This window comes from Pezoporus occidentalis, unplaced genomic scaffold, assembly GCF_034315485.1.
Source record: "Pezoporus occidentalis ecotype Australia unplaced genomic scaffold, CSIRO_AGI_Poc_V1 ctg144, whole genome shotgun sequence".
NCBI classification, from domain to species: Eukaryota; Metazoa; Chordata; class Aves; order Psittaciformes; family Psittacidae; genus Pezoporus; species Pezoporus occidentalis.
This window is the reverse complement of record NW_026913252.1, coordinates 184568-211360: the sequence shown is the minus strand read 5'-3', so window position 1 is coordinate 211360 and position 26793 is coordinate 184568. Positions and strand designations below refer to the sequence as shown.

Sequence of the window (26793 nt, the reverse complement as noted above, 5' to 3'; positions counted from 1 at the left end):
ACCAAATTATTTAAATGACACCAATTACAAGGTCCATCTGAATGCATGTTTAACATAATGCTATTATCTCCTGACACCCATGCCATAGCAATGCATCAGGTAAGATGCAGTGCTTGCCACTTGAGCTTCACTCTCTGGGAAACTCCACTGAACCTCTAAATGAAGGGGAAAATCAACAGGATGTGGAAAAGGAAGAGGCCACACAGCTGAAGCCTCTACATCCCCCAACTGATCCCATTAAACCAACCCCTCTGATAGCCAATACCAGGTTTCACTCACAACTATCAACTATAATTACTCTGCTGAACATCTTGCTGTACTTTCTGCTTGCCTCACGTCCTGGCCAGCAGACACATGTGATCACAGACTCTTAGTTCTCATTAAAAAGCTGTGTAATCTCTCAAGGCTGCAGAGGAAAGCTCAGGAAGATTTGTTGCAGGACAGAAAATAAAGGAAGACAAACAAAAGGAGGATTATATTTTGGAATTGGACAGGATATTTTGGCTCAAATTCTCCCCCAAAATACGACCTAAAATAAGGAATTCCTAAGGAATATTTCTAAACTAACTTAAAACTGTAAGAGTTACGGATCACTAAAAACATGCCCTGAACTTAAGATGTGTCACACAAATTGCACACCTGCCTGTCATCCACCTGAAATATGGACACAGAAGGGACACGGATCACTGAATGTGCAAATGCCCCTGCTGTTAACTCTATCCTGCAGCTTGGGTATGTTCTGCTCAAGAGGCTTTGGGCTTTTATTTAATGAGTTTAAGGTAACATCCTAAATCCTAATGCAGAATAAGGAGCTGGATTTTCATAGAAGGAACTAATCCTAGACCCTACATAGCCCCAAATCTCTTTTTTTTTGCTACCAACAGCAGTTTAAAGAACTTATATACAGTGCACCCATGACAGGCTGTCTGATCCTATTTATTTAGTCTTATCCTTAAAGGGGTCAGTAGCGGCTTTGTCTGCTCAACGCACCAGCCTGAAAAGTGTCACACTCCTCACTCCAGGGAAATGCAAGTCAGGATGACACGAGTGTTCAAACTGCCCGACCGAAATCAGAACTGACCAAAATCTAATCCTTTGGGGGGGGGGGGGGGGGGGTGTGCAGAGTCAAAGGGTATTTTCTCCAGAAAACAAGTTTACAAATGTCTTTTTCTCTTATTTCAGCTTGCTTTTACTAACTGGCCCTGTATTCTCTATTACTAACTGGTCCTGTCTTCCCAATTGCCCTGAGAGGCTGTGGCTGCCCCATCCCTGGCAGTGCTCAAGGCCAGGTTGGATGGGGGTTGAAGCAACCTGCTCTAGTGGAAGGTGTCCCTGCCCATGGCAGGGGTTGGAACTGGATGAGCTTTAAGGTCCCTTCCAAACCAAACCAGTCTGGGATTCTATTACATAAAAATATTTAACAGTAAGGACAAACAAGCTACTTAGAGAAACAGCAATGTTTTGATACAATAAAATGAGCTATTTCCAGGTATGTATCTATTAATGAAAGTGGTGCTGAGTTACGTGGGCAAATGCACCCGTGTGGGCACTCACTGTACCACTTGTACATTAACAGGCTAAACGATGCAGTTACAATTAGTGTCCGTCTACGTATGATGACAGCAGAATTGCAAACACGCAGCTAGTGCACTCCCAAACCCAAGAAAACAAATGTTAATGGGTTTGATTTTAGAGACTGTAAGGCAGTCATACTTACAACAGAATTTTCTATATACACAATTTGTACACAGACACACACATACAGAAACTTTAGCTCACTTCAAGAGACTAAAACTTGTAATAACAAAAGTAAAGTCAAACCAAATTGTCCACTGCATAAACATTCTGCCTGGCTTGATTTATCTTCCCAGATCTGACTAAACCCTATAAAAAACTGGCAGCCCCCAGAAATTTGCAAGTCATTAGAGGTTTTGAAACATCGTCTATTGAAGCTATGAGCAACTGGGCAACACTTGCTCATGTCTTGCATATGAAAGGCTCATATTATTTGGTGCATCTCACAGAAACAAAAAGCAGTTTCTGATCTAATACTAATCTCAAACCAGTGCCTGCCCTCTCTTAGTGCTCTGTCTCTTCTAGTCTCTTTCCCTCCTCTGTTCTTTGCCCTGGTTAACAAAAGGTTTCATTCAGGAAATCCACTACTGTACCTATTACCCATGATCTATGATGTCCCAGCCCATGAACAAATGTCACTGTGATATTTTCCAGCTCCATTTCAAGAAAAGGCCTCACCTTTGTCTAATTACATTGTTTTTCTGTATTGTTGCCTGCCTTAGCTTTGGTGAACTGAGCAGGGAACTCTTTTTAAAGTAAGGTTAATGCAAAAATCGATTGCAAGAGCTTAAGCTCCTGATGTTTCTGTTTGTAAAATAGAAAGAGAACTTTGCTGTGAAACTGCTCTTTCAGGCAAGTGTGAGCTTTCAGCTGTGCTCCTCTGAAATTCAAACCAATCTGTGGTCCAGAGGCCTTTCATTTTTATAAACGCTGCTCCCAATCTGCATTAGTTTACAAATGAAATGAGCCTGACAGGCTGGAGTTCATCTTCAGGGACCACTTGTCCATATGCAGCTCCAAGACTCAACTGGATGCAAGTGGTGGTGCCCGTTCAAGGGAGACCCGGACTGGAGTGATGGGCTGGTTTAGGTGTGCTCACAGAGCCAAGGACAGCAATGCTCCCCAACCTTCCTGCACTCATAGCTTCCAAATGGGAAAAGATTTTAAAGCCGATGAGCCAGATTATTTCTTATAATAGTCTGTATTCCAGTGGGTAACCTTGCAAATGATAGCAAACAGGCCAAGAGCAATACAGGCTGCAGGGATTTTGCATTCTGGCAAGGAGTGACCCAGAGGAAAAGGTAATTTTTCAGCTCTGGAAGGAAAAAGGTGAGAATTTATTTTTCTAATACTCCCAACTCACTCACTTTCTTAATTTAATTTTGAAGGAAGATGCGCAGGTTAACAGAGCCTATGGCAAAGCTAGATATAATAACATTCTGTCCATGGGACATCACACCCAAACTGATTCAACATTGAAGCTTTTGGGACCTGGCTGGTTTCAAAGAACGTGTGTATAGCACTCAGTCAACTCTAGCTTGGGAATCTTTATATCAAGCTGTCCTGGCTTTGCCTGGAATAGAATTAATTCTCTTCCCAGTACCTGGTGCAGTGCTGTGTTTTGGCTTTAGTCTGAGAATGATGCCTGTAACACACTGATGGTTTAGTTGTTGCTCAGTAGCACTTACCCTGATCAAGGACTAGATGAGCTTTAAGATCCTCTGCAACTCATACCAGTCCAGGATTCTATGACTTTATGAATACTTTTTAAAGTACATTGCCTCATAAGAGTATCCTTGCCTCTCCGACTTAGCATTTGGCAGGTTACACCACAGAAAAACTGTCCTGGTCATCATGAAAAGTCACTGTTTGTTTTCTGCCCAGCAATATACATGATTTATAATAATAATACATGATGGGACAGAAATGCTATCAGCTTTTAATAGCTTGTGAAATACACCAGATGTGGCATTGCTCTAACGGCTTTCCTTCAATTTTTCATTTTTCAATCTGAAAACAAAAGCTTTTCTTGAAGAGCTTTTAGGAAGGTAAGAGGACTGGATGAGGGCTGGGCATTAACTAAACCAGAAACCCAGCTCCATGTCTGCTGAAACCCTTTCTCTGGTTTTCATTAGAGGCATCTGATTTTTTTCTGTTTATGAACTGAAAATCTCCCAGGGGACTGGAATCAGAGACATCTGTTAACCCAGCCTGGGTTAACACTGAACAAAGTGCACCAGACACGAGAACAAAACTCATATGCATTTGCCCACAAAATGGGGAACCTTTACACACACACACATAATTGGATTAAAAATCTAGCTCTCCCTCACCTTCAGTTAATTCAACAGGAATTCACTGTAGTCAGTCCATATGCCATCTGTTTTGTAGATTACATCATTTGGAAAGGTTACTCAAAGGACATGCGGTCCAATGTCCTGCTCAAACCAGTTTCACTTGCAGCAAGTCCCTCAGGGCCTTGACCACGTGTTTAATTTCACCAAGGATGGAGATTCTCCAACTCCACACCACTTTGTTAACTCTCCTCTGGACTTGGTCTAATACATCAGTGCCTTTCATGTACTGAGGATCCCTTATGTACATCCTATGCCTACATCAACCTCACCGGTGGCAAACAGAAGGTAATAATCACTCACCCCAACTTACTAGCTACACTCTTGCTAACACTGCCCTGAATACAGCTGAACACTGCCCTGGATACAGTCAGCAATGCGCTGCAAGGAGCACATTGCTGACTGCTGTTCAACTTGTCTGCCAAGATCTCCAGGTCCTTCTATGACTGTACTGATGCATGGGGTTACTCCATCCCAGATGCAGTACTTTGCCTTTGCTAAACTCTACAAGGCTGCCATCACCCCGTTTCTCCAGCTTCCTAACGTCCTTCTGAATAGCAGCCCTGCACTCCAGCATCTGTAGCATGGAGCTATCCATTTGCATGTGCTCTGGGTTATGATAGAGGAGATCCTATCTAGATTTAACCGCTACTCTTATTTCTGGGAAATGGGTGACTGTCAGAGATCTCAAAGAAACACAGCTGTGTTTTGAAAAGCTTCAATCCCTGCAACAGATCAAGTCAAATCATCAAGGCTCTCACACATAATGTTACCTGTACCCTAGAGGAGGGTCCACCAGGCCACCTAGCTCCTGTTTCACTTAGAATCAAATTACTGTTGAGAAGTAGGCTTCACTTCAGAAATGAGACTGGTGAAATATACAGAAAATGCACCCTTTTCTCAGGAAAACCTCTTGCCTAATTGCTTTGCTGAATCAGTGTATTACACTGTAAATGTGGAGCTCTTCAAATAGTAGCAACTACAATAGTCTACTTCAAATGGTCCAAAGAAAATCACACAGAATGCACTGTCTGAACAAGTTTCATTACCATTCATGATCTTTCTAAGTTTCATTCCCCTGTAAACTAAAACTAACTCTTGGAAAGATTCTAACCCTCAGCAAGATACAATATTCCAGCTGAAAAGTGGTTGCAAATCAATTGCTGTGTGAAAGAATATCTCATCAAGACTCACTTGGGAGAAAGACTCTTGGTCACATTATCCTAAGACATCATTTTCCTTGGCTGTGAATGAAGAATTCTTGCCTTCTCCTGGACCACTGCAGCGCTACCTGCACAGGCTCATGTGCCCACTTCCATTGCCTCACTGTCACTTTGTACTTCCCCGTGCTTTTTCACGGGCTATTCCCCCTCATTAATTATCAGTTCATTATTATTAACACTTTGCAGTAACAGGCATTCTTTTGTTGCTCATACAACAGAACAGGCATCTCTCCTGGGACTGTTTCTTAGTGGTAGTAAACAGTGATCAACTGCTGCCCCCTGCAACCCACACTGAATGCTTTACCTCTACCAAATCTATTCTTTTCTAGTAACAACACGGTAGCCAGAAGGTCTGAGATGGAAGCAAAGCAGAAACTTACCTTCTCTTGATGGTAAGCATTGCTCCCAGGAGGATAATAACAAACATCAGCAGACCAGCTATAACTCCAGCCATTTTCACCGTGCTGTCAACTTGTTTTTCTGGTTCCACTGCATTGGAATTCTGGGTGGAAGCTCCTTAAAAGATGGAGGAAGAAGAAGGAGGAGATAAAAAGAGAATTTGTAGAAAAATCGTGCAATGACCCATTTTACATATTCATTTGAAAGCCTAACAGCGTATTTGCAATCAAACTGCAATAGACAAGTGTCCAGCTAACCCAATCTGCCTTTATAAGAGCCGATGACAAATAATTCAGAGCAGTAATAGGGTGTAAAATCTCAGTGTAATGCAACTGGCTCCAATATTTTACTACATTATACTGTAATGGGGAATTTACTTGTCTGAAGCACTCAGCATACACCCAGAAGCAGGAGAATTAATAGCAGTTATCATTTTCATCTCAAACAGCTTAAGTGGAGGTGCAACCCTTACCCATAGAAATACTGATGCAGAAGTTTGCAGTAACATATCCCACAGTACTACTCACAGAACCTTTCATTTTCTTCTAAAATCAGAACCCATTTGTATTTCTCACTATACCAGAGGCCTGGCTTTTGTAAATATATGGTTATAATTCTGCATGCAACCAGCATTAAGCCAATGCACAGAGCACCCTCCACATCAGTTCATATATTTCTGGCAGGAGGTCTGCAGCCCAGGCAAGAAAACATCATTTCTATTTGGAATTTTGGGGTCTTTTTTCAGAGTAAAGCCTACACACCTAAAAATAAAACATATTTAGGTACAAAGCTTACTCAGCACTTTCTCCTTTTCTCCTTTGTCTGACTTAAAGGGCCTTTTGCTCCTGCAAAAACTGAGGACCTTGCAGGATGCTGCCTTCTTCCCTGTTGCTAAGACTACTTCTGTAGTGCTCATTATATACCTGAGCTCTGCTGATTTCACTACTTGCTGAACAGAGTTTTTCCAGATATAGCTTGAACTACTGAGTTTGATTTAGAAAGCCCCACAAGATTCAAGTTGTGCCTCTTCTAAAGACTAAATAAGCCCATCTTTATCATATTCCTGAGATATTTAGCTACTCCTAAAGACACCACCACTGCATTTGCTGAAGTTAAATGAATTCCCGTTACACCAGGTCACAATCTTGGGCTTCACCTTTGCTGTTGGAGTCAGTCAAGTCTTCCTTTACAGCTTAAACACAGTAGAAAAAGGGAATCAAAAGTGAGAACAAAGTGCTGTCATCAGAAGACACTAATGTTTTGCTCTTCTAACAGCTCAGCGTTGCTGACCTTCAGGAACAGCTGAATCACTTCTGTTCATTAAGTCAGTGCTTGGGGAGATAATATTCAATCAGGTCCTTATGTTGGTGAGATAGTAGAAAGCCTCACTGGGTTATTCTTTTGCCCATTTGCCACATGTTAAACTGTATAAGCTTTAAAAGATCTCTGTCTGCAAGGATGAGCCCACTGGTGACCATGATAAAATCATATAACCAAATATGGGGCTTTCTGGTACGTTCTAAACAGGGCCTTAGCTGATGGACTTCCAGGGATGAGGAGCTGAACTGCAATGAAGTGTTGTATTCTCTTGCCATCATATCTTGAAGAGTACACAGAAAACAAGGACACAACAGATGCAAAACAAAAACCTACCACATGCAGTGATAAAAGTGTGACTCCATTTTTCCTACAGCTAAGCTGTTAATCTGGTTTGCCACAGCAAAGCACACTATTTACCAAGCAAAAATGATGGCTGTTGGAAACACATGTAATTTTCAGCTTTTTTTATCCCTGCTCTGCTGTGTCTGATTTTCCCATTCAGTTAAGGGTTCACTGGTACCTTCTGTGCTCACATATCTGAAATGCATTAATGGGACTCTGGAGTGTGAAAATAAAATATCAGTTCCATATTACCATCTTTATTTGACAACATCTCTTACAGTCTTGGAGCAAATCTGTCCATGCAACAAAGTAAACAATACAGGTACATTTTTTCCCTTGAAAAAGGCTAAAAGTCTATTAAAGTGAAATTCTGAAGTACTCAAATTATCCTTCACTTGAGATGCAGTTCCTCCTGTGACCCTAAATAATAGACGTTGGAGAATGGTTTTCTGCCACTAACAGCACAGTCAGTTTCTGTACCATCCAAATACACTCATGAATTGTGAGCCACATGAAAAGCACCCATAAGAATGTCCTGTCAACTCCATCCTCTAATCTGCTTGACTGGGTTGATTTTGCCAGGCTGTTGCATTACTACAGGCAATGTGTGCTCAGTGTACTTCTACTTGATAGTTCTCATCCTATTGTACACTATTGCAGTCCTAGAAGGAGAATAATGGCTTATTATTCATCCTGACACCTACACACTGGGGTGACTGATTCCCTTGAATCTTCTATGTAACTCCTTCTATCTGTCTTGGCAAAGGCCAACAAGTCCTTTAGGCTACTAATCCAACCATTTGTAAGTTGTCTCAGCTAATAGCACTTAGGAATTGATAATATGACAGTGTCAGTAAACTCCTGGATTCTTAAAGCTTTGCAGTGAAGTGTTACTGCAAAAGTCCATTGTTTTCCTGCAATTCTGGTGTATTTTCCTTGTAGATGCTATATCTACTATGGTACTCCCACCTTCACCACCACCAGCTGTAAGCAAGAACACTTCTATTCTGGCAGGAGGAGGTCTGTGAGCTATTGCTGTACTCGCAGCAGATGACTTCTGCTGCTCCTGACTCTATTGCTTGTTTATAATTCAGTTTTGCTTCTCTCCCTTATGGATACGTAGAAGGTCTGAAATCCTCTGAGCACAGAAGCCCATAAAACTGTTCAGATGGCCGTTCCATACACATATCTTTACATACACTTGGAAAGCTCTGCACTACTGTACTTGAGGGGCACCCTGTTCTTTCTGAAAAATGTTTATATTTAAACAGCTGAAATTAAAAGGGAACAAAAATAAACTACAACCGTATTTTCTAATGGATACTTCCACCACATTTCCTGGAATAAATTGTTCCTCATAACTGAAGCTGGATACTGGAATAACAGGATATAGAGCAGGTCACCACTGTTATTAACGTGCCCATTTCAGTGGCACCCAGAGCCCCCACTAGGGTCAGGACCCCATTACACTGTGCTAACATGAAGTTACAATTTCCTGCCCTAAGCTTACTTTCTTAATAAGGGAGGCAAATGATAGCAGAAAGTGCCAGAGAAGTGAAGACTGCAGGTCCCCTGACTTCCTATCTGTGTATTACCCACTGTACCATTAGGAATTAGAGATGTGGGCACGTCTACGGGGCTATGATATAACAGGCATCACAGAAACATGGTGGGATGGCTCCTATGACTGGAGTGTTGGAATGGAAGGTTACAGGCTCTTTAGAAGAGACAGGCCTGGCAGGCAGGGAGGGGGGTTGCCCTTTATGTTAGGGATAGGCTGGAGAGTATGGAACTGTGTCTGGGGACAGGTGAGCAGTCCACAGAGAGTTTGTGGGTCAGGGTTAAAGGGAGAAGAGATATGGGCGACATTACTGTGGGGATCTGTTACAGATCAAGGAGAACCTGCGGATGAAGCACTCCATAGACAGGTAGGAAAAGCCTCATGCTCTCAGGCCCTTGTCCTCATGGGGGATTTCAACCACCCTGACATCTGTTGGAGGGACGGTACGGCCCGGCACAAGCAATCCAGGAGGTTCCTCGATTGTGTAGAAGACAACTTCCTTCTGCAAGTAATAGAGGAGCCGACAAGGAGAGGTGCCGTGCTTGACCTCGTGCTCACCAATGGGGAAGGGCTGCTTGGAAATGGGACTCTCCAGGGCAGCCTTGGATGCAGCGATCACGAGATGGTCGAGTTTGAGATCCTCAGGACAGTGAGAAGAGCGTGCAGCAAGCTCACTGCCCTGGACTTCAAGAGAGCAGACTTTGGCCTCTTCAGGAACCTGCTTAGTAAGCTCCCATGGGATACAGCCCTAGAGGGCAGAGGGGCCCAAGACTGCTGGTTGATGTTCAAGGATCACCTGCTACAAGCTCAGGAGTGTTGCATCCCAACTAGAAGGAAGCGCAGCAGGAGGGCCAGGAGACCTCCTTGGATGGATAAGGAGCTCCTGAGAAAAATTCAAATGAAAAAAGAGGCTTATAATAAGTGGAAGCAAGGACAGGTGGCCTGGGAAGAGTACAGGGATGTTGTCCAGGAAGCTAGGGACCAGGTTAGGAAACCTAAGGCCCAGTTAGAATTAAACTTGGCTAGGGATGTGAAAGATAACAGGAAGGGATTCTATAGGTACACAGCAAATAAAAAACGGACTAGGGAGAATGTAGGCCCCCTCAGAAAGCTCTTGGGAGAACTGGCTACACAGGAGTTGGAGAAAGCTGAGCTTCTTAATGACTTCTTTACCTTAGTCTTCACAGGCAAAGGCTCTGACCACACCACCCAAGTCTTGGAAGGCAGACGCAGGGACTGTGGGAATGAAGACCTTGCGCCCACTATAGGAGAGGAACTGGTTCGAGACCATCTTAAAAATCTGAACGTGCACAAGTCCATGGGTCCTGATGAGATCCATCTGCAGGTCCTGAAGGAGCTGGGGAATGAATTTGTTAAGCCACTGGCCATCATATCTGAGAAATCCTGGCAGTCAGGGGAAGTTCCCGACGACTGGAAAAAGGGAAATATAACCCCCATTTTCAAGAAGGGGAAAATGGATGACCCGGGGAATTACAGAGCAGTCAGTCTCACCTCTGGGCCTGGCAAAATCTTGGAGCAGATTCTCCTGGAAGGCATGCTAAGGCACATGAAAATCAACAAGGTGCTTGGTGACAGCCAGCAGGGCTTCACTGAGGGGAAATCCTGCCTGACCAATTTGGTGGCCTTCTATGATGGGGCTACAGAACTGATGGACAGGGGCAGAGCAGTTGATGTCATCTACCTGGACTTGTGCAAAGCGTTCGACACTGTCCCACACGACATCCTTGTCTCTAAACTGGAGAGACATCAATTTGATGGATGGACCACTCGGTGGATAAAGAACTGGCTGGATGGCCACACACAAAGAGTTGTGGTCAATGGCTCAGTGTCCTGCTGGAGACCAGGAACGAGTGGTGTCCCTCAGGGATTGGTGTTGGGAGCGGTCTTGTTCAGCATCTTTGTTGATGACATGGACAGTGGGATTGAGTGCGCCCTCAGCAAGTTTGTCGATGACACCGAGCTGTGTGGTTCAGTTGATACGCTGGAGGGAAGGAATGCCATCCAGAGGGACCTTGACACGCTTGTGAGGTGGGCTGATGCCAGCCTCATGAAGTTTAACCATGACAAGTGCAAGGTCCTACACCTGGGTCAGAGCAATCCCAGGCACAGCTACAGGTTGGGCAGAGAAGAGATTCAGAGCAGCCCAAGGAGAAGGACTTGGCGGTGCTGGTCGATGAGAAAATGAACATGAGCCGGCTTCAGTGTGCGTTTGCAGCCCAGAAAGCAACCATATCCTGGGCTGCACCAAAAGGAGCGTGACCAGCAGGTCGAAGGAGGTGATCCTGCCCCTCTGCTCTGCTCTGGTGAGACCTCACCTGGAGCATTGTGTGCAGTTCTGGTGTCCTCAACATAAAAAGGACATGGAACTGTTGGAACAAGTCCAGAGGAGGCCACGAGGATGATCAGGGGACTGGAGCACCTCCTGTATGAAGACAGGCTGAGAAAGTTGGGGCTGTTCAGCCTGGAGAAGAGAAGGCTGCATGGAGACCTCATAGCAGCCTTCCAGTATCTGCAGGGGCCTATAGGGATGCTGGAGAGGGACTCTTCATTAGGGACTGTAGTGACAGCACAAGGGGTAACGGGTTAAAACTTAAACAGGGGAAGTTTAGATTGGATATAAGGAGGAAATTCTTTCCTGTTAGGGTGGTGAGGCACTGGAATGGGTTGCCCAGGGAGGTTGTGTGAATGCTCCATCCCTGGCAGTGTTCAAGACCAGCTTGGACAAGGCCTTGGGGGATATGATTTAGCATAAGGTGTCCCTGACCACGGTAGGGGGGTTGGAACTGGATGATCTTAAGGTCCTTTCCAACCCTAACTATTCTATGATTCTGTGATTCTACTAGGCAACTGCTTTCAGAGATACACATTTATGAGCTGTATGAAATGCGCTGTCCCAGAAGCCTGACCAGTGGCATCAATCTGACTCACAGGCATCAGCATTTACCCAGCACCCCATGTTACATCCATAGCTATTTCAAGATTTCCTAACAATCTATTTCCTTTGCTTCTTCAATCCCTTTCAAAATTCCCAGGGACACAGCATCTTGCAGCAAGACAGGACAAGTTACAAACAGCACGTTCATGGGAGATGCTGCAGAGGTGCAAAGAGAGAAGGGGCAAGTGGGTTATTTCCTAGAGTCATCCACCTCATCAGCCCACAAGAAGCCAGGCTGATGGATCATCAAACACTGATGGTGCTAGTGACTGTTTGATTAAGGTCTAATCCAGCTACCCTGACTGGCTCAGTGAAGTATAGCTACTGGAAGCATGGTTTCATACGGAATCATGGAGCCAGCTCCTGATGGCTTTCAATCTTTTAAATTCGCCCTTGCTTCAGACCATGGTTAAAGCTGGCCCTTCAGTGGCTGATAACATAAGGACAAGAATTCTGAGGTTCAAACCGATTGCAGTATAGAGGGGCAGCTCATATTCCAGAGTTAAATCTTTCAGAACATTTCTTCAGCTGAAAGCATTTCTGTCCCCAGGGGAGAAGAGACGAGGTGTTCAGCTACTTTGAGCTGGAAGATGGTTTGCAAGTTATTCCAACAGCCTAAATCTAAACCCAAGCTTTTGCCAGTCATAACTAAAGAAGAAAACCCTCTCAAAATTCTAAGTGAAAAATCATCCACTTACCAGTGAGCATGCATAGAGTGCTACATACATACTCCTAGAGCAATATTAATATGTACTTGTCCTCTTAATGCTCATGCAAGGTAACTAATAAATTATGTTATTTACTTTATTGATCTGGAAAGATTAAGGATATGCCTTTGGCATCACAGGCACTCGACAGCAGAGCTGAGGACTGATGTTTCTAGACTGACAACCTGTGACAATTCCGTCAGACCGTGATGTTGTTCCGTGGGGAACGACACTGGCAGCTAAGTGAAAGGTACCACAGGAATCCTTCACCCAGCAGTTTATGCACAGAAGTATCATCTGAAAACAATAAGGCACCAGATATAATGTGACCTTCTCTGAGGAGGCAGCACACTGAATATCACCCAGGAAAGAATGATTATTGAGTACATGTAGCTAAGCAGGAGTGATAATACACACAGATACTTCTAAAAAACCTATTTCACAATAATTTGAAATGCTCATTATTTAATGACCAATTACAATATTGCATTAAAAAAATGTAATTAGCATGAAGAAGAATTCAAAAGAGGCATGGGCAGGTGGAAAAGATGGGTTTTGTGTGAGATTTCCAACTGGCATGAAGAACAAAGTCCTGCAATGGAAGTGGTACCACAACCATCAGTAGCTGCGTCACTGCACAGGAGAGAGAAACATCCAACAGGAGAAGGGAAAGCAAAGAGAAAGGCTCTATTGGCAGCAAAAGGCAGTGTAAATGTAGATGAGGGAGGGACAAACGAGAGAAGCAACACAATAATGGGAGCTTCAGCCATGGCCAGATGACAGGAAAGACCCAGCAAGGAGACAAGTCAGTCTGGCAAAGCCTAGGTTTGGTTTCCAATTTCTAACACCTAACAATGTAGCTTCTTTAGATAGTTATGAAAAAAAGAAAAGAAACAAAAACCAATCAGAAAAATTACTTCAAAGTGTTATTTAACCCAGAAAAATTAATGAAAAATAATGGGTTCAAAGTCATTACAAGCTAAAATGAGCTGCTCAATCAGAGTAATTTCCTTGTGGCACATAATGGCTAGGCAGTATGCTGAATGTAAAATTTCCTAATAGACCTAGAGGCTTATTTTCAAAAGACAGTTATTCTCAAATCACTTGTAAACATGATTTCTTTTTCTTTTTTTTTTCTTTTTTATGGTGCTTTCTATGTGAGTGGCCTACAAATGACTAAAGCTTCTCTGCACGTAGAAATGTTCTCCCTCAGAACCTGATTATATCTGTGCATCTGAAACACAGTCGCCAATACGTAAAAGCACAAGGGCAGTCAGGCACCTGTAAGGATGGCAATGTTGAGATAAAGCTGGAAGGGCACCGTTCTAGCTCTTGATCCACAATACCTGTTAGCTCTGTGTGAACTGGCCACATGCAGGGGTTGTGAAAGACAAAATTAGTTTGTAGCCTTCCCCTGTATAAGCCAGAGAACTGGGACTAAAATAAAGCTAGCATGATGCTGATGCTTCTGTGTGTCGTAGAATCATCACAAACTGGTTTGGGTTGGAACAGATGCTGAAGCTCATTCAGCCCCAACCCCTGCCACAGGCAGAAATCCCTTCCACTAGAGCAGCTTGCTCCAAGCCCCTGTGTCCAACCTGCCCTTGAACACTGCCAGGGATGGGGCAGCCACAGCTTCTCTGGGCACCCTGTGCCAGCGCCTCAGCACCCTCACAGGGAAAAGCTTCTGCCTAAGAGCTCATCTCCATCTTCCCTCTGGCAGGTTCAAGCCATTCCCCCTGTTCTGTCACTACAGGCCCTTGTCCCAAGCCCCTCTCCAGGTTTCTTTTAGGCCCATCATAAACCAACAAAGTGAAACAGCTCACCAAATCTGACAGATTCCACCTGGGCTATTTCTTTGTTGTAATTCATTAAAAAAAAAGAATAACATCAACAGTACCACTACACATCACATCACTACATCAATTTTCTACCTCCTATTACTGAAGACTGCACAGCACAGACTTAGGACTTCAATGAGACATTCTCATTTCTTTAAAAAAGCTCAAAAGAAATGGAAAGAATGATGAGAGCCAAAAGCTTTCAACCATATTTGAAGGAGAGAGCGCAGCAAAACAAAGCAGTCCTGGAGAGAAAGACACACCAGCATTTGTATGAGGGATTATCAGGCATATGGGTTGAATCTGTAGGAGGATGAGGGTAAACACACAGCAAGGAATCAAGATTAGCATTACGAAACTGAGTGAGAATTAAAAACTAGCAGTAAGAGAATAACTGATTCTGAAGATTCCAGGCAAATCCACCACAAAGGCTTTTATTTTCTCCTGTTTTTCTTCCACTCTCTTCAGAACAGCAGCTCTTGATTTGTGCTGGAGGCAGATACATGGCCTCCAAGAATGAGCAAGGTTATTATATTTACTTGAAAGAAGAGCTCAGATAAAGAGCAGCTGTTGTGATGCCTACCAGTGATGCAGTGGTTCAGAGTGATGCTTCCATCCTAGCTCTCCACGTTTGCAGAGTGACTTAGAAACTAGCTTGCAATTATAAAAATGGAAAACAGGAAAAATTCCCATTATCACAAGTTCACATTTACAGATGTGACTTCATTTTTGCATGTTCTTAGTCACAGGGAGATCAATCTTTTGAGTGATCAGGCAAAAACTTCACAGTACATGACAATGCTATAGGTGTATAATAGACTCATCGCACCCAACAAACAAAACCTAATTAACCTTTGCATAAGCCAGTCCCCTCTAAACATCTCTGCTCATCATGGTTACAGAATCATAGAATGGTTTGGGTTGGAAGGGACCTTAAAGCTCATCCAGTTCCAACCCCTGCCACAGGCAGGGACACCTTCCACTAGAGCAGCTTGCTCCAAGCCCCTGTGTCCAACCTGCCCTTGAACACTGCCAGGGATGGGGCAGCCACAGCTTCTCTGGGCACCCTGTGCCAGCGCCTCAGCACCCTCACAGGGAAGAGCTTCTCCCTTTTATCTAACCTGAACTTCCCCTGTTTCTGTTTAAACCCATCACCCCTTTTCCTGTTGTTACAGTAGCATCGCTCTCCTCTTATGAAATCTCCACAGCTAGTCCAGCAGGAGATATTCCAAGCCCAGTGAGTAAAGTCCAGTGGTGTGTATAAAATGACCACTGGAATCAGGGCACCTGTTGAGCCTGGCTGGTCAAAGGTACTTGAAGTACCAGGGTGGCCTACAGAAGCTGTGTCTGCTAGTTCACCCTGGAGCTGACTGAGCAGCATGCAAAAGAGGGTACTCACCACGTTACAGTCAAAGGGAGTCATATGGCCAATGCACTGGGGAGTCTGTGCATACACACCCTACGTGTGCTGCATAAAACACTGGGAAACCTTCTGTACTTTGCCAAACTGAAGGAGCAGTGCCAGGCACATCTTGAATGCAGATTTTAATTTTCCTCTACAGTGATATTACAAAACAGTCTCTTTCACACTTACCTCTCTTATAACATTGTCACACACCCTAATGCTACCATAGAGGTTTTTAAATGTCCAGTGTCTGGAAGACACTGAGATGCTCTGATACTAACCCTGCGCCTGAACACTGCCCCACTGAAACATCTAGTTAAGGAAGCAGAGGGATAATGTGTTTGTAATAGCCTTGGGTTCATCATGCCTTTGGAAGTGTTATTTAAGGACACTGACAATGATCATCTGCTTATGAATAACTTTTTAAGTGATCCTCAGTACCTGACCAAGAGCTGACACACCTTGGAAAGCACCTCCAGATGCTGGGAAATGAAGAAGAAATACTGACGATGCAAGTAAGTTGGTGCAAGTGTATGAAGGTCAGGCCGTGCAATGCTGCTGGCCTCTGAAATGCAACAGCCCTCCTGTACTGCCTCCTCCTCTGCCCTATCCCTCAGCCCCTGTGCTTCAGGGGACATTTAGGAAGTTCTCCCTGCAAATCTTCAAGCAGAAAGAGAGGAAGAAAAAAGATCCCCTGAACCTCACAAGTGATTAATCACCCACTGCAAAAATTCTTTCCAATTCAACCTTCTACTGCGGCTTTAATGTCCAACTACTGCCTTTTCCTCCACTCTTTTGCCTGGCTGCCAGGTTATCTGCACACATAGGTGACTGTATAACCTACCAGCCACGGCCACCACACATGGCCAACAGCATCCTTTCACACCAGGTGGGTATTGAAAGGAGACAAAGACCTTCACAGCACCTCAGGTGAATCTTGCTTTGATTCCAGGAGGGCTTGGATCACACAGTAATAATGGATTTCATTCTGCTTTTAATAAAGACCCTTCTTTTCTGAAGCTTCCACTCTCTCCCCTCCCACTGCTTACTTAAACAGGGGAGCCCAATATGAGGGTCTGGCAGTGCAGCAGAGCTCTGCAGTAGAGAATGTACTCTAGAACCTGGGCTGAAGTTATCAAACTCACTCACTTGTGGCCTCATCCAGTTCCGCACCAGGTTCTTCACTAATGGGAAGCTGGTTCATAAGCAGCAGCCATCCCTAAAGCTGACATTTTAAATTCCTTTAAGTCCTGACAGCAAGTTTGGTGCAAATAAAGATGCTCTCCGGGTTAAGTGGACATCCACACACCTGGAAGTTCGATTTGTCTTCCCAGCAGGGAATATTTTTCAGCAAGAGCAACATCAGTGTGTCCCTTATTAACAACTAATTCCGGTGATGCACAAACTTGTGCTACAAAGTCACTTTTAGAAGGCAGAGATTTGTTCAGGGAAAAAAAAACCAAACAAAACAGTTCCATGCATTCAACATGAAAAGTGTGATAAAACCCTCTGAAATAAATAGCACAAAACTGAATAAACCTGTCAAAGGAGTAACATTCCAGTCTATCAGAAGACAAAATGCAATACAAACAGATATGAAGTGGGATTAGATCTGTTTAAAAAATACATTATCTGTCTACAAAACCAGAATAGATTTCAGAAAGCAAAAGAGCCCCCTTAAATAAATTTGAGGGAGAAAGAGCCATTAAATGAACAGTTTTCATATGCAGCAAAACTGTGTGAACAGTAAGAGGTTTTTTCCTCATTTTCCATTAGTTTTTTTCAGTCTCCCCACCATGATTTCCCTGGTCACCTTTCAGACACAGGCTCGTTACTGAGGTCTCAATACTGTTATGCACTCATCTCCCATGAAGGTTCCTTCTTCCAGTGCTTATGTGCTACAGAAAAGCAGGAGCACTTCTCTCAATCTTAAAAACATTTGAATTTCCTAGTAATCCTGATACCTTTTGCACCTGTATCATCACAACTGCTCTGATGTGTAGCTGAAATAATAGTTGGGTGAGGAAGTCACAGCTAGATAGGGATAATCACAGAGCACTAGAAAAGGAATGTCCCTACACAAACTTAATCCATCTCTCATCAGAAAACCAACCCTCCTTCTCCTCCCCTTCATATTAATCACATGGAACTCTGTCACATCCCAGTAAGTCATTCTGTGCCCATCAGGCTAAAGTAGAAGAAACTGCTTCCACAAGCTGACAGGATTCGCTCTCTATTCAAATTTTCTGGAATTAAATGATGGTCCTATTCCCAGTGTTACACATGACAAGGGAAGTTTATGACACACGGACCTCCAAGTTCATTCTGACTGAAACTGTGAAACCCTTGGGAAGTTCTGAACCTCCCCAGGAGTGATCTGTGAATGATGCTACTGAGGCTCAATCCTACAACATCTCAGATTCAAGCAGAAGTTTCTATACAGAGGGCTTACAGAATCAAGTTCATTTCCCTGCCATCATTTCTTTAACAGCAGCACTCGACTGTCCAAGTGTAATAATCAGCCCCACCTAATGACATAGCTACTTGAATTAAAAAAATGCAAGATCATCTCCATGCATGCTCAGAGAGATTCAGGCTGCAGAGGACCAGCACGGCTTCCATGGGGCTCTCCAGCCATGCTCAAGCGTCCCTGTGGAGACTTAAGCTGTGTTTGGTCCTCCAGATGCACAGGCATGTATTCACATCGAGTATTCAACAGGCGTGCCCCCTGTATGCTGTAGTTAGAACAAGTGTCATATTGTCCCATGCAAACCAAATAAGAAAACAAGAAGTCACGAAGCTGCTCAGACTTGGGAAGCCAGAGCAGTTTTCCTTGTCCTGAACTGATAATCACCTGTGCTCAAGAGGCTGGGCGGGTTTCGCGTGGTCTCTTGTTGCCTACCCATTACTGCTAAGAACAAGCAAAACGGTTCCCAGGCAGCATGCACGAGGAAAAAAAAAACAGGGAAAAATAAAAATGTACCTTATAGTGATTATTACAGTTCCTTTCTTTCATTTGCAAGAACTCACATTTTCAAGGAAGAAGAAATGAGCATCAAGAGATAAGGAACCATTAATGAGCCCTCTGCCTTGGTTTCAATTACAGTGTAAAATTAATTTAATGCACTTTAAGAACACAAGAGGTAATCGCTCTCTCTTGGTAAGAGGTTGCAATTTGCTCTAATAAAATGTCAATATAAATATGTTACTTTAAGACAGGGAGAACAAGTCAGTTAATTCAGAAAGAATGGGACAGATTAAAACAAATGCTATCAAGGAAACCAAATGGCAAAACTAATAAATAAAGCGTCTGAATGAAAATGGTATGGCAGAGAGCTGGTAAATCAGGCTTTAATGAGAAACTTGTTTTTAACGAGTGGTTTATGCTAATGATATGCACCCAAGTGACTAATGCTGTGAAAGATGACATTTCTCCAGTAATTCAGAGAAGAGGAGTAGTCCATGTGAGGAGAGATGTTTATGGCTGGAAGTGGTAAGAAATCTCAGATCAATGAATCAGAAAATACATACACAGACACAAGAGGTTAATAATGCTTCTGGATTAGAAACATGCTGGCAAAACAGGGAAGGACTACAGAGACTGGACAAACACAGAGCTTTCTGATGCACTGTCACCACAGCAAAGGCTGATGATGAGTCCCTGCAACTGGCCCTTCCCTCTGGGATCAGCCAAGACACTGGATAGAAGGAAATGAGTTCAACAGCTGCGCTTACCCAGTGGGTATCTGCTATATCTCCTAGCTCTCCTTTGGAGGATGCACTATTGGTGCCAAGACCTCCTGCTCTGAAATGCTGATACTCCAACATTTAACAAACCAATACACAAAGATTTGAGAGACCTTTCTGGCAACCACAAGAATCCAGTTCATCTCAACAGGAGCAGCAAGCACAAAACCATGCAGAAGGTGCATCTCTGTGATGGGTGAGAACAGCTCCTGTGAGAATCTGACCTGAACTGAACAGGCGTTGGTCTGAACAGTCTATTTCTTGCTAAAAGGGGAGGGGAGAAAACCAGAACAGCTCCAAAATTCTCTTAAATGAACTAGAATCATCACAGACTCATTTGGGTTGGGAGGGACCTTAAAGCTCATCCAGTTCCAACCCCTGCCAAGGGCACGGACACCTTCCACTAGAGCAGCTTGCTCCAAGCCCCTGTGTCCAACCTGGCCTTGAACACTGCCAGGGATGGGGCAGCCACAGCTTCTCTGGGCACCCTGTGCCAGTGCCTCAGCACCCTCACAGGGAAGAGCTTCTTCCCAATATCAGTTGTCTACTTCCATTTTCCTGGGTCTTACAAAGGGAACTGCCTCCCAGTCTGCTGAAGCGGTGGCAGCGATGCAGCTTCATGCATCTCTCAAGGAATTAAAGCTCTGCTGCTTCTGCCCAGGTGCCGTGCAGCAACACCCAAGATGTGTTAAACCCCCAGGAACACGCTGCCTAACACATTTCATTGCCTAATTACTCCCACATTCATGTTTAGTGCCCTTGTTAATCCAGTGTTCCAAGAGAACCACTTGCCTCGTTTAAACACATCTTGATCCCAATCTTCCTGGCACTGGTGTAAATCAAAACTCATCTCGCTAATGTTAATGGAGCTTCTGCAAGTGTCAGATGTGTAGGAATGGAAAAATTAGGCCTGTATCCCCAAATGAACATTTAGTCTGGCACTAGCAGTATGTATTTATTTTCTTGCATCAAAACAAAATATGCTTTTTCCCTGGTACCAACTCCAAGCTTTTAAGCTGTCAGTGCTGAGATCAGCCCTGCTTCCAAAAAAGTTTTACGTTTTTTCCCTGACTCCACAAGGGGATCTTCGTGAACAGCTCTGATGATTTCCTTCAGACTAGAGGTTTGCTCATTCTATCCTCAGAAAGACAGCGATGCAAATAAAGACAAATACAGGGCAATGTCATTAAAGATAATCAATGTAATGAGTAGAAGACAGCAACAGGTCATCAAGAACATCCCAGCTAACAGCTTTTGAACAGATCACAATGTAATGTTGATTTTGTGAGTGTCTCTGTTGCTACCCATCAGAGAGAGGGCAGATATGACACCCCTCCTCAGGAGTTGGGATGTGGAGTTGAATCCTATTCATATGGAGTTAATGTATGGTGGGAATTCAGTCTCATGACATACAGAAATCAGAACTATAGGAAAGCTCCAAAGCACAGAACCACACTGTTCAGCTATTGCTTGGCTGCACATCCTTCATAGAGTCATAGAATCCCAGACTGGTTTGGGTTGGGAAGGGACCTGAAAGCTCATCCAGTTCCAACCCCTGCCACGGGCAGGGACACCTTCCACTAGAGCAGCTTGCTCCAAGCCCCTGTGTCCAACCTGGCCTTGAACACTGCCAGGGATGGGGCAGCCACAGCTTCTCTGGGCACCCTGTGCCAGCACCTCAGCACCCTCACAGGGAAGCACTTCCAGGGTGCTAGCAATGGGAGATACTGTCAGACCACAGATCTGCTCGTGACGCTACCCCTGCTGTGAGCTGCAGGAAATACTGTCCCTTCAAGGAGTTAAGGCTGCGTAAAATTCGCCACTGCTGGGCACATTCCAGTGTCCTTCCCAATGGGCAGGCACTGGGAAACACAACACTGCCATTCAGTGAGTGAGGACAAGAGTAAAAAAAGAAGGGAAAATAAACTTCCATAGAGATATAGAAATAAGATATCTGCCTGTAAGTCCAAAGTGATATCTATTGAGACAGTGAGAATAAACACTAGACCTACCATAATTTCCTGTCCTTTTCCATGCATGTCAATCAAGAAAAATCCTAAACAATAAGCCCATCCAAAGCAGTGGCTCTCAGCATCCTCAGGCTCTCCTCATCTCTTTTATCAAATTAATATTAGTAAGAGATACTTTTATAAAAAGAGATGACGTTCAGAAACAACAGCACGAGGGAGGCTCAGTGACTCCTCCCGCTGACCTGGCAGGTTAATAAAGATTAAATCAGTTTGCAGAAGTCAACTGCAGGTCAAACACTTCTGTGACACTTCTGAAGGACTCTGATCAGGCAGTGCAAATCAAAAGGTCATGAAGGCTGGCATTTTCCAAACTACGGAGGTTTTTCTTGGTTAGTCACAGAGCAAATATCCTTCCTGCTAGCATGACAACTTTCTTCCACCAACTCCAAAAGGAATGACTAAACCAGAAGAAACTACTAGATTTCACCTAGTTTCTCTGATCTCATGAAGAGACCTCTACTTATGCACTGGGAAAACCCTGGGAAGACTCCTGTCATGCAGACTCGTCCCAGCTAGTCCTGCTCTTCCTCTTTCCACCACCAGAAAGCCAAAATAAGGTATCTGAAATGGTCACATCTCTACCAGTTGGAACTTAGGGGGAAGGAAGAGAGATGGAGACACACGGAACGTTTGTAACCAGAGAATGAGTTAGATAAAGATTTTACAAGGACTTTTCAAAAAGGGCGGCCACGAGAGGATCGAGGGAGCACCAGAGCCACGGATGAAAAGGAGAAAGGGAGAAACGGCTCATGCTCCTTAAGCTCTCAGTGGTGACACAACTGCTTACAGCCCCACCTGGCGCCACACCAGCTCTCGGCAGTGAACTAACTGCAGGGGTGGGATGCACATGCATCCACCATCTTTCATGCACGGCCTTCTCTAATGGGCTGGGGGATGCCTCCAGGTGAAGACTGAAAAAGTCCTCTTCTGCTACCCAAGAACTGTTAGGTGGGGTTTTTTTGAGGCCTCCCAGAAGCTCTGTAAGTGCAGATGCAGAAGGGATCAGGAGAAAGTACCTAAAAGTACCTAACTTCTGCTACTGCCAAAAGACAAAGGAGTGAAAAGCACGGGGAAAATGGGATAGTGCCTCAAAAAAGAAAATAAATCATGAGCCCCTGCCGATTTTGTTTAAATCTCTAAAGAAAGACTCCACAGGCAGTGATGCAGCTATTTCATATTACAGCAAAGCAGCAAGAGCACAAGGTGGTCACCGTAAGTTTGGAAAATGGAGAGCTACCTCCATGGACAGCACGGTCCATTGCCATTACCAGATCATCTCCTTATGGCTCATTTTGAGACTATGACAAAAGTGATCCTGGCAGTGTTCAAGGCCAGGCTGGACATGGGGGCTTGGAGCAAGCTGCTCTATTGGAAGGTGTCCCTGCCCGTGGCAGGGATCGGAACTGGATGAGCTTTAAGGTCCCTTCCAACACAAACCAGTCTGGGATTCTGCGACATGTGTTGAGGAGTCCTTTTATAGCCACTCCTCTGTGTTACAGGTAAATTGGTTTCTGACACCTTTGCTGTCAAAGCAGGCCCTGGAGTGATATTTAAGTCCTTACAAGGGTTGTTAAAATCAGCTCTAAACTCCAAGAAGGAACCCAGACATTGTCATCACTGAGGGCTCTACCTTGTGAAGCAACCTGGGATGGGAGCATTGCATCTTAACAATATGTCTCAGGCTTGCACAGTCTGGTCTATCTGATTTATCAGTTTGGTCTGTCCTGGACTAATTGCAATAAAAGTCAGGAATAAACTCTACTAGTTACTTGAATCACACCATGAGAATGGTGTGATATAAGAATCGTGCCCCGCTGCGTTCACTGCTAGGCTGACACAAGATCTCTTACTTATCTACTTTACACAGTTGCAGAGAGAATTAATTTTTATATGAAGTTAATGTTGCTTTTTCAGTGACATTCTGCCACTAGCAAGAACAGTCCCCAGGACTGACAACAGAATTAAGGGAAAAGAGGAACCACAGTGATAAATAACCTGTCTTTAAAAATTAACAGTCTACACATAGAAGGGTTCTGGAAACTGTGTTCTGCCTTTGTAATCCTCCTTTTAAACACAACCAGATAAAAAGGAAAAATAAAAAGGAAGGCAAGAGGCTTGTTCTTTGGGTAGTAACTGTAATCAAGTTGTGTCACCACTGCAGCTTTTACAATACTGGCATTATGCTTTGCAGGGAAAAGGAGACCCACATACCTTTGGTTGCCAGCCGGACACAGTTGATTTTTGTTTCCTGAAAAATACAAAAACAACAGAGGAAAACATCAAGATGTGTCATTTGCCCATCTACAGCAAACATACTTAAAAAGGAACTAAAACAAACACGCATTTTTCTTGCACTTCATTCCTGAAAATAGCACCAACAGTTCTATTTGCATGAAACACTCCATGCTAATGGACTTGTCCACAGCTGCTTTCTCTAACTTGAGAAGAATGACAACACATTCTTCCATACTTGATGCGTGAGTGATGGATGCCTGATTAACCAACAAAATTCACCGGTTAAATCACCTGATCTGTAATGGGCAGAGAAGCCTTGGGTCGAAAGCACATGCAAGTGTACATCTGATTTCCATGCAAGTTTTGCAAATTGGGTATTTATTTAAACACACAGCAGGCAGACACTGGAGCAGCCATTTGAGGAGTGGAGCTCTCTGCTATGTACGGGAAGCAGAAGAGCTGCTGTAGGGCAGCTCTGCCAAGCAAGCTGCTCCATCACAACCCACACCACTGCGGTGGTTCAGTGCAGAGCTGGGCTAAAACCCAACACGCTTGTTCCATCCACCTCAGAGCCCACAGATCCACATAAAGAGAAGCCTGGATCAGAACAGCAAGGTTGTGCTTGGCTTAACTAACAGCTCAAAGGCAGCAGCCTTCTGAGGCCACCTCCACTGAAAAACCTGCTTTTTGCTATCCCCAGCTCCTCATTCTATAGCCGTTGCTGGCATCGGTCACTTCTGTCCAGTCCATGATTGCTATCCAAATCTGAATGTGTTGCTTTGGTTAAAAGCTGTGTCAGGCAGTCATCTGCTGCAGGCTTCTGTAGCACTTTTATGTCTTTACACGCTTTTGTACATGTCTCAGGTGTAATGAGTACTGCATAAATTACTGTGTGGAACAATGCTACATTAATATGGATGCTGCCTGTGCTCTGGAAACAACAGCCTAACAAATGCACTGCTGAGCACCTCAGTCTGTCTGTGAGCAGAAAAATGAACACTGGGAAAAGCTGTATTTGCTCACAGAGAGAATCTGTTCCATCTGTGACAGGCCTCAGCCAGAGCAGAAACACACAGCCCCAGCGTGCCTTTCTCTTTCACGTCAGAAGGGGACAACTGCAGGATCCACACTGGGACACACAAGAGCAATTCCCTCTGATGCCTCTCTATGCATGCCTGAAGACATCAGCCAGCCACACCACCTGGCTATAAGCAGCCCTGTGTATAGTCTAGAAACAATGAGCTATGCAGAAGGTCAAACTGTCCCTTTCATCTTGCCTTCAAACTCTCTCAAAGAATCCCTGGATCACCAAGGACAAATCACATCTATTAAGGCCATCTTTTCCCAGGCATTGAGCTCCCAGAGTGAGACTGAAGCACTGGTAATCCCAATAAACCAGAGGCATCTCTTTGGTGCACTCACCTTTCTCTCCCTTCAAAATCATCTCCCCTACACAACCTGTACATCCATCAGCACTGCAAAGTCACCACAGCTGTACAACAGAGCTCTCCATTCATCTCTGCATGTGTGTAATCAGTCGGAATTGCCAGCTGATGCCGAGAACCAAAATCTTTATTGCTAGTGATGATATATGAAGCAGGAAAAACACAGCTCTGTTTTCAGTGCAGAGCCTCAGCACACAATGCTGGGAATTATCAGACAGACACATCCTGATGGAGTTTACAATCTCTGACAAGGTGACCTGGAAAATGTGTGATGAAAATTAAAAGAAAGACCAGCAAGATGACATTTGTGCAGTCTAAAAGGAGGGGGACGTTTGATCGCATTTTGATGAGGTCAATTTCCTTGCTTTCTGTTAGCTTCAAAGTGTAGCAAAAAGCTGGAGTAATCAGTCAATGCTGAGAGAGGAAGAGGTGAGAGAACAAAACCTGAAATGTTGTTAATGATGCTGTAACTGATCTCATCTGAGCATGTACATATTCCTGCACATTACCCTCCCACAGGGCAATTTGGGAAGACAGGATGTGTGTTCTGTCTGCATCTACTAATTGCTGCATTTAGCACAGACAATAACAGTTATTCCAAGACCATGATCAGGCACTGCCAAAAGCAAGGGCAATCCATCACTAGAGGAACAAGACATCTGGACTTCAGAACTTCAGACTGCATCTTCTGAGAAGGAAAACATAAAAGAAATGGGCACAGACACAGGCATCCAGCTACGAGGGATGCTGAAGCTGAAAGACTTGAACTTTGTCCTGATTAGGGCTGATTATTCCATTGATTTCTATTGATCAGCCCATTGATCAACCCACTGCTCATCTCTTTGCTAAATTATAGAAATACGATCTCTTTAAATTTACTGTATTTTTCTTTGACGCTGCAAACTGTGGGCTTGAACTTCTCTACCAAGAAACAGAATAAATACATACAACTTCTGATTCAGACCAGGGGCTTTCCTGCACAGTGAGAATGCTTCTCCTTAGCCAATTGTAAAGCAGGAATAAACACCACAGGTGTTCTTCATTATCCATCCTGGTGGCTTAAATCAATTATACGAGAAGCAATGAAGGAAAGGGATAATAACAAAAGTTTTGGAAAACTAAAAATAAAATCCCCAAATTTCAGTTTCTGTGTTATTTCTAAATGTTCTTTCAAACGCCTTTTATGGCTGCAACAATCTTAATGATGACCCAGGATCCTACATATACTTCATCTTATGGCTGAAGTCAGACAAATAATTTAAGATCTCAGCAGCACTATTAATTAATGTCGGTATCACTGCCAGGTCAAGGCAGACATTTATATCCAGTCATTGAACAATGCAGGCATTGGGAATGGGAAACCACTGCATGAACACGTCCTACAGCTCTTGATCAAACCTTCAGACAACTGTATCACAGAATCCCAGCCTGGTTTGGGTTGGAAGGGACCTTAAAGCTCCTCCAGCTCCAACCCCTGCCACGGGCAGGGACACCTTCCACTAGAGCAGCTTGCTCCAAGCCCTGTGTCCAACCTGCCCTTGAACACTGCCAGGGATGGGGCAGCCACAGCTTCTCTGGGCACCCTGGGCCAGCGCCTCAGCACCCTCACAGGGAAGAGCTTCTGCCTAAGAGCTCATCTCAGTCTCCCCTCTG

General features: G+C 44.1%; 1 protein-coding gene across 6 annotated transcripts in view; it reads right to left on the bottom strand.

The window, feature by feature from the left end:
• The window catches only part of PTPRT (protein tyrosine phosphatase receptor type T), a 278660-nt gene that overhangs the window by 71256 nt on the left and 180611 nt on the right, over positions 1–26793 (bottom strand). For 5 of the 6 annotated variants that reach the window (XM_062610067.1, XM_062610071.1, XM_062610066.1 and 2 more), the window contains exons 11-13: positions 23672–23708; positions 18538–18594; positions 5533–5668 (exon numbers count right to left, since the gene is read on the bottom strand). In XM_062610067.1, coding sequence (XP_062466051.1) covers positions 5533–5668; positions 18538–18594; positions 23672–23708 — 230 coding nt within the window. The remainder of the gene's footprint in view (positions 1–5532; positions 5669–18537; positions 18595–23671; positions 23709–26793) is intronic. The other variant, XM_062610065.1, reaches the window with a different exon arrangement.